An 8,769-nucleotide genomic window follows, 5' to 3' on the forward strand; every position below is an offset into this window, starting at 1 on the left:
CTGTTAATCTTTCTGATCTTAAGCTGTTAACTTTCTGATCTTAAACTGATAACTTTCTGATCTTAAACTGATAACTTTCTGATCTTAAACTGATAACTTTCTGATCTTAAACTAGTATAACTTTCTGATCTTAACTGTTAACTTTCTGATCTTAAACTGTTAATCTTTCTGATCTTAAACTGTTAACTTTCTGATCTTAAGCTGCTAACTTTCTGATCTTAAGCTGTTAATCTTTCTGATCTTAAGCTGTTAATCTTTCTGATCTTAAGCTGTTAACTTTCTGATCTTAAACTGATAACTTTCTGATCTTAACTGTTAACTTTCTGATCTTAAGCTGTTAACCTTCTGATCTTAAACTGTTAATTTTCTTATCTTAAACACTGATGTTGGTCCTTATCTGTGCATAGTGTTCAAGATTCAAAGCTAGTCACAATACAAAACAAAACACCAACATACATTATAATGACTTTGAACTATGGATTACACTACTGGAGTCACTTTCATATTTATGAATAAATTGTAAGACCTACAACTTAAGATATATTTTGCAGCAAATAAGAAAGAGTAAGTGTAATCATGACCTTTATGCACAAAAAAAGGGACAAATACCATCTTATAAATACAGGGGGACAAAAATAACCCTATTAAACGATTCACTCTCTTGAAACTATACATGTAGAAAAATGTTCAATAAAAGCATCTGAGCTAATGTTTTAAGGAACTAACTGGTCGTTAGTAAGTGAACAAAATTAACATTTTTTATTACATTTTGAGAGAGTCGATTAAAAACAGTAGTCTATAGGGTCTTAACTTAACAATTTACATATACACATTCAGCCTAACACATTGAAAATCATCATATAATCACACTGTGACTATTTCTCCAGTAACAGACACTAGGAAAGTACAATTGCACTCCTCCCCCCCATGATTTTGGTGCACTATAAAAAAATCATAACATATTTCCATACATATTAAATATATAATCAATATGTATTAGTTCTAAAATAAAGTTGCTCATTTACATGTAAACCAAAACATTTCTCTCCCAATATTATTATCCTCCTGTCATGACATTTGAACCTTGGCACCCTGCTTTATCCAACATAGCTACAAAAAGAGCATCTAAAACTTGGACTAATATCAAAGCGTAAACAGAGCATAATTGTAAAGCAAACAACTAAAATTCCTGTTAATAAGAAATACAGCCTTAACAATGTTATGCAACCCTATCAACACTTCTACAACCTCACAGACAATGAAGTTACCACCAACTGAAAGAAAGTTCATAAAACATTAAGAAACACCAACAGAAAGCTGTATGTTTTGGAAACAAAAGAGACACTTCAGTTATTAAGCTTATAAGTTTATAGGACTTTTGGACAGACCTTAGATTTAGAACTAAAGTAGAACTTACAGTAAATCATTAAAAAGTTTATGGAATTTCTGCTATACGAGATTTTTCCATTCTAGTTTTTAAAAAATATAAAACTTGAAACTTGCATGAAATAAAGTCATGACTATAAGATTTATTATAATGGTGTGAACGCCTCTTCTAAGCTGGTGAAGCATGATTATAATTAATTATCCCTGTCATTGGTGGACGAAATGTGGTTAAAATACTATTAAAACACTCGTCTTTTCCTAGAAAGACCCTAAAGGACTGGTTAATTATATAGTGTTAAAAAATATAATAAGCTTAATACTGATGTCTTATAATAACTATAATTAATTATAATTATGCTTTGCAAACTTAGATGAGACATCCAAGCCATAAAAATTGTTGTTACAGCAAATGGCTCGTATAAATAAAGTTACAACCATTACTGTACTTGTTGTGTCCCAATCAGTTCGATGAGATCTGTATTGAGCGAAGCGTGTTATTGGCAACGGATATGGTGAACATAGAGTGGTTGGAATAATATTATAAACCTTTCTTCATGTTGAAAAACCCTAAGGAACTGAATAAATAATAGTGTTGCGTCAGCGAGGTCACGTAACTAGTGTCACGCCACCTGCTTTCTAGAAATATCCTGTTCCTTCGTGAATGCCCTAGCATTTACTAGATTGGGGGTAGCCTGGTATATAAAAGATGGTCACGGCGTGATGTGACAATGTGTGTAGGTAGTGAGTAACTGATCTGCAGTCAGAGAGTATTGTTGAAGTTAACGTTCGTTATAGTGTTTGTTTTAGCACGAATGTTGAAATTAAGTGTATCGTAAAGTTATATTCAGAAAGAATAAACCAGTTTTATTATGTAAGGACTTGTGTCGCTAAAGTTTCGTCGGAACGAAGTTACGGAAAATCAACTAACAAACGGAGACGTAACAATAGTGTTAAAAAATAAAACAGGCCTAATACTAATACCTTGTATTAAGTATAATTAATTATAATTTTTATTGTTAACCCAACCATCAATTTAAATAACAAACAATACTAAGTGAAAATACCTAAATATGAGTTTCCTCATACTTACTTATCTATGACTACTACATCTTCATTTCCAGTATAACTTCTGGCTAGTCTTAGGGCAATATCATTGGCTTCTGAACTAAGAATTATTTGATAGAGAAGATTAGTCTACTAGTAGGGAAAGAAAACTTAACTGGTTCGAAACTAATACAAGCAAATATGGATGATGTTTTTTTAATACACATATAAGAAAAACAACATTAAACAAAAAAATGGCTAAGCAGAGAAGTTTTAAATGCCTTATCAACACAAGAGTCATATAATCATAAAATTGCCACAGCAAGACAAAAAAAATCAGGCATGTAATTGTATGATCATTCAAATCCATTGCACTAATAAGTGCTTTTGATAATGAAGAAAACCTAAAGGGAGACCATTAACCATGACAAAAGAAAGAGATGTAACAAATATAAAGATTAACATTTTTAATCTTACTTTCTTAACACATATTCTCATGGGCTGGTGTTTTCTAGAAACCAATTTTTTGGCTATGAGAGGTCAATGTTTAATAAGGTGACCAGATTTTCACATCATAAAACTGGGACACTCTCAGATCTCCAAATATTAAAACTAATTCTCCCCAACTCCTTTTTCAGAGAAAATTATAAACCAATCAATTATGCAGACAATCTATATTATCACTATTGCTTCAAATAAGTCCCTAACATGTGTATTTTTTCAAGTTTGCCAGGAGTATGTCATAAAATTCTGACCAAATGTCATTCATCAAGTTACTTTAAATAAATTCTTCCTGACTTGAAAGTTGAATAACCTACCATTTACAATCAACTGTCTCCATTTTGTTTTATGCATGCAAAAATTAAGTATCCAATAGTGATATCATATCATCTGATGAATGCTGCAGCCTGCATTATAGCCCACTTTGGATGAAGCACCAAAGGTTATGCTGAATCGTTTTGAGCTATGTGATAACTTCCTCACCCAGTTAAAATATCCATATCTGTTGATTCACAGTTGTCAGAGGCTCAAACCACTGAACAAAAGTATAAAAAACTTATATATTATTGATATAAATGAAAATTGGGACATCTAGATGTCCCAAAATGATCTATTGGGACAGTGAGGCAACATTCCAAAAACTGGGACTGTCTTGGTCAAACCATCACATCTGGTCACCTTAATATTAAAGCTCTTTGTGCTACAACCTGACACTTACCCTGAATTAACTAAAAAACATACACACAGTTGTTCAGGAAGTGTCTCCACCAATCTCTTTATGTAGCGAACCTGGGTTTCACATAACAAACCAACTGAAGTTGTCATCTTGGACATTTGAATTCTAGCAGCATCAACAACACGAGGATGACAATGTCCAACTGTCAAAATTCAATACATAATATTTCATAGATCAGTAATGAAAGTCATCAATCTTTCTGTAAAACACAATTACAAAAATCACATTTAAATTTAAGGCTTGAGAACAGAAATGATAAATTCCATCTCAGTCTGCTTAATGTAGTTATAACTAAAAAATGTATCTTACTACAGGGTGAGTCAGATTAGTTTTGCTAATGTTAGTAATGTACTAAGTCTATAATGGTCACATTTTTCACATAAAAAAAAAATTTAGCCACTAAAGGTACATAAAAGAAATCTTTACACACAAAATTAAAAACATTAAAAAAATAGAGTTTAAAAATCAAAAATAATATCAAATTTGTCATACCATTATTTTTGCTTTGCTGTATCACATAATTATTTCTAGAAGAATGGCTTTTTTATTTAGCCTGAAACATCAAACAACTTTGGTAATAAGTGTATTTTAAAATGCTTGAATATGTATATGGAAGGATTAACCAAAATATAGTGTTAGTGTTTAGTCAAATTTTTATATATTACATAAAGTGCACGTCTCGACCCACAAGGATTATTAAACACTGTATGATTAACAATAAGCTCCATTACAATATTAACAATGTATCTACTAGTAATATTCTCCCCATTATAAGTTGTAAATTACTTTGGAAACGTGTAGCTCATATAACGCACTATCAAATTACATTACCCACGAGCTACTCCATGCTGTTTGCGTGCATGCCTCCTGAAAATCATTATATTATTATTATTTATTTTACCTAATCCAATCTTAAGTAATCTAAAGACATTCCTCTTTCAATGTCGTAGTTACTTTTATAATAATTAATAAAAAATACACATGAAAAACAAGAAATAAAGTACCTACCTGGGCATTCCTAAGTTCCTGTTTACTTCCGATGACACTTAACCCTACTTTTTTTTTTATACTAATTGTAGTAGTGTACTAAATAATTTTTATTTAATTAAATAATGCACCAAAAAACATGGAATAATAAAATGCAAAAAGCAGACAATGTCCCATAAGTATTCAAATTTTTCTGGCTTTTTAACTATGCGGCAAAAGCCGTTACAAATTCATCCAAACTAGTCGATGTGTTTCCAATGGGAACAAAGCTTGTACTGAAAGAGAAGTTAACGTTTTTCTGTACAGAAAACAATGTACAAAATATGTCATTTGATAGATAAAAACCTTGGTTTTCTAGTGGTTGCAAATAATACAGTATTAAATGTAAGAGAGAACTATTGACAAATTCTGAAAGAGAGAATGTAATAAGTGGGTGTGGCAAGAAGGGTCTGATCTTCTATTTGATGGCTCTGTAACCAAACAAAATTGAAGGCTATGAAAATTATGCTTTATCTTAGTGATGACAATATTATGATAAGTAATTTATGTTAAACTTTGTACTTCTTGGAGAGAGAAAAAATGTCTCATTTCTCATGCTGGGAAAAATTCAGAATCTCTTTTTTAATAGTGCCTTCTAAAATTAAGAACTTAAAACTTGTATACTATTAAAATATAGATTAACAGCTAAGATTTTATGCTGTACAAATTGGTATAACATGAACAAACAAAAAGTAGTTTAATTAAATTTTGAATGTAACTCACTAAAGACCTCGTGACATGCACAGTAAAGGATGCCCTAATTACTGCTGAAAAAACACTAGACATTTTCTTCTTGAAAAACCCAAAGAGACCACGCTGTGATGAGGTCTCACCAAAAACGAAATAAACTAGATAAATTTGGAAAACAATTTGTGGCAACCTGGTTCAGTTGCAATATCTTCAAGTCACTTCTTTCCTGGTTAATTGATTGTTGCATTATTTTGTGGTTTTTGGTATTTTTTCCAGTTTTACTTTATATATATACCAAGAACTATTTTGTTCTTGAAATGACATGTATGGTACAATTAAATATTAGGGTTTGAAGCTGGATAAAAGTGTTATAAGAATAAAAAACAAACCATTTATTATTTTTTCATCAGTGGATGTCTTTACAAAGAGTTAAGACTTTTTACTGCTGGAGTTAGTTGCCATAATGTGTTCTAAATTATGACTGTTAAAAAGGTGCTCAGGATACTTGCTCATTGCTAATCAAATTCAATATTGATTAGTAGAAACTGCTAATCAAATCCATCAAACAATTTTGTCCCCTGTAATGGAAAATGTTCCGGTCTGGAAATCAAGTTAAGTATTAGATAAATACCCAACATTATAAAATCATTTAATGATATTAAGTACACGTATGTACACAGGAGGGGTTTGGCCAAACCCCCTATTTTTGTGATGTAAATAAATTATGTTCATACAGTTATAGCACAGCTACTTATGGCACTTAACGTTTTCTACATAGTCTACATTCTTCTGATGAAGCATTAGCATTTTCTGGTTTGAAATAGTCACACGCCCCCAGACTCCCGCAGCATTAATATGCTTCACATAGTATGTATTGATTTTTGATCTCACAAATCAGAACACCTCTTTCAAACATTCTGTGTATGGGCCTGAAGTATAATCATAACATTACTTTCAGATATCGCTGAAGATGGGATAAGCGTGTTCCAAACTGTCCAAATAGTTTGTAAATAAAAATGTTTTTTGGCCTTATCAGCTATGTTCATCTTTATTATAATATACAATTTTTTTCAAATAACAGAAGGCCCCCCCTCCAAAAAAAAACAAAAACTTACCATGGGAAATATTGCTGATACAATCCAGGTATTCAACTCCCTGATCATCATAAAGGTATTGTTTAGATGCTCTGACAAATGGAATAGGACTTATCTTGTGAAGTGTATTGTGCTGCTTACTAAGAACAAAAAAAGGTCAATTTTAACACCACAAGGTAAATAATCATTTACTGTAAATGCTAGCAAATAACAGAATCCATGAAATTGGGGAAAGGTAGATACATGCATGAAATAACAATAAAGACTTTTCATAGAGTCTAGTTTAGATGGAAAAGAAAATCTGTTACTAGTGGGCATTAAAATATCATTACAGATCAAAATATGTGATTGGTGGTAAAATACAGCACAGATCAAAATATGTGATTGGTTGTAAAATATGGCACAGATTAAAATATGTGATTGGTGGTAAATACGGCACAGATTAAAATATGTGGTTGGTGGTAAAATACGGCACAGATCAAAATACGTGATTGGTTGTAAAATATGGCACAGATAAAAATATGTGATTGGTGGTAAAATATGGCACAGATTAAAATATGTGATTGGTGGTAAATACGGCACAGATTAAAATATGTGATTGGTGGTAAATACGGCACAGATTAAAATATGTGATTGGTGGTAAAATACGGCACAGATCAAAATATGTGATTGGTTGTAAAATATGGCACAGATTAAAATATGTGATTGGTGGTAAAATACGGCACAGATCAAAATATGTGATTGGTGGTAAAATACGGCACAGATCAAAATATGTGACTGGTGGTAAAATACGGCACAGATCAAAATATGTGTCTGGTGGTAAAATACTGCACAGATCAAAACAGCTCTTGGAAATCAAATACTTTTACAAAAATATTGTTCATTTTAGCAGTTTAAATCAAAGAAAAGCAAAATCAAATATGTGCTTTAAAAAATAGATACAATACAAGCAAAAAGCACTGCCCCATTAGACGTGACAGGATACAAGATTTCTGCTGCAACTCTTAAGTCACAGGCACATCCAAATAATTTTATATCTGGAACACATTACAGTTGTGACAATTTTGTTAGCAGTGGATTCAAACAATAAATTTAGAATCCTGTGTTACAGGCTACTTGATCACGTGAGCTGAACAAAGCCACAGCTGTTGATGTGAGCCTCCTGTTGATGCCCCTTTGAACCCGCACAGCACTGCCACAGAATCTTAAGAAGTTAACAAAACAATTAATAATATCATAAAATAACCATCAGTAAGGAATGGACATGTCACAAGCATGGATTATTAACTTAGCCAACTCTTTGAGGAGTAATGTTCAATTAATAATCATACTTTACTTGAATCTTAAAAAGTTGGTGGCCTCTTTTATTATACAACAACACTGTTTGTTTTTAACTATTAGGTTCATTAACACATGCAATTGTTAACTATAAATATAACAAAGCCCACTGCCTTAGAAGTTTTTCCTTCTCTTTCATACTTGAAAAGTTAAATTTCCACTTCATGTAATTATTTTGTTACTTTCTCATTTATACATTATTTAATCCTACTTATATTTTGAACGTTTTATTGGTTGTTAAATACTTGGAAATGGACCTTTATCACACACTAAACATGACGTTAATTTCTGAAAATATTTATTATCTATTGTTTTTGTGGTGATAGAACATGAACCATGTACCATGAGATCCACAGTCTAGCACACTAACCATTAAGCCATACCTAGCCCATACCAGTTGTATTCTTGATGTATTTATACAAATGATAATTTTTTTCTCAAAAATAATTGATTGTATTTATGATTTATTAATTGTACTCTCAAACAATAACAAGAATAAAGGCTACATAAGGTTAACAAAGTTTAACTGTTGATTAATGGTTCCCTCATATTCATTTAATTTTCTCTTGCATTCTCCAATTTTCTCAGTAACCATACTTGTGCATCATACTTGAATTGGTTTCCTTGTTAACAAGCAAAAAGCTACACAATGGGCTCTCTGTGTTGTGCTCAATGCAAATATCAAAACCTGAATTTTAGCATTATAATCCCTCAGACTTAGTGCTCAGTCACCATGAGGTTAATTCAAATTGGTAATTTTAGGTGCATTTTAAAAGTCTCATTTCATACTTCATTTTACAAATTAATTTTGGTTTTCAAAGTAATTGTTCTGATCTCTCCAGTGAGGCAAATCTCACAGAAACTATTAAATGGTAAATATATAAGTTTATCTCTCCAAATGATCACTACAAGATGTATATATATATATATATATATATATATATATATATATAT

General features: G+C 31.3%; 1 protein-coding gene across 4 annotated transcripts in view; it reads right to left on the reverse strand.

The window, feature by feature from the left end:
* Positions 1-8,769, reverse strand: part of LOC106458945 (ethanolamine-phosphate phospho-lyase-like) — a 29,626-nt gene that overhangs the window by 17,430 nt on the left and 3,427 nt on the right. For all 4 annotated transcript variants that reach the window (XM_022385314.1, XM_022385312.1, XM_022385311.1 and 1 more), the window contains exons 3-5: positions 6,499-6,617; positions 3,650-3,809; positions 2,477-2,551 (exon numbers count right to left, since the gene is read on the reverse strand). In XM_022385314.1, coding sequence (XP_022241022.1) covers positions 2,477-2,551; positions 3,650-3,809; positions 6,499-6,617 — 354 coding nt within the window. The remainder of the gene's footprint in view (positions 1-2,476; positions 2,552-3,649; positions 3,810-6,498; positions 6,618-8,769) is intronic.

Source organism: Limulus polyphemus, unplaced genomic scaffold, assembly GCF_000517525.1.
Source record: "Limulus polyphemus unplaced genomic scaffold, Limulus_polyphemus-2.1.2 Scaffold536, whole genome shotgun sequence".
In the NCBI taxonomy this organism is placed as follows: Eukaryota; Metazoa; Arthropoda; class Merostomata; order Xiphosura; family Limulidae; genus Limulus; species Limulus polyphemus.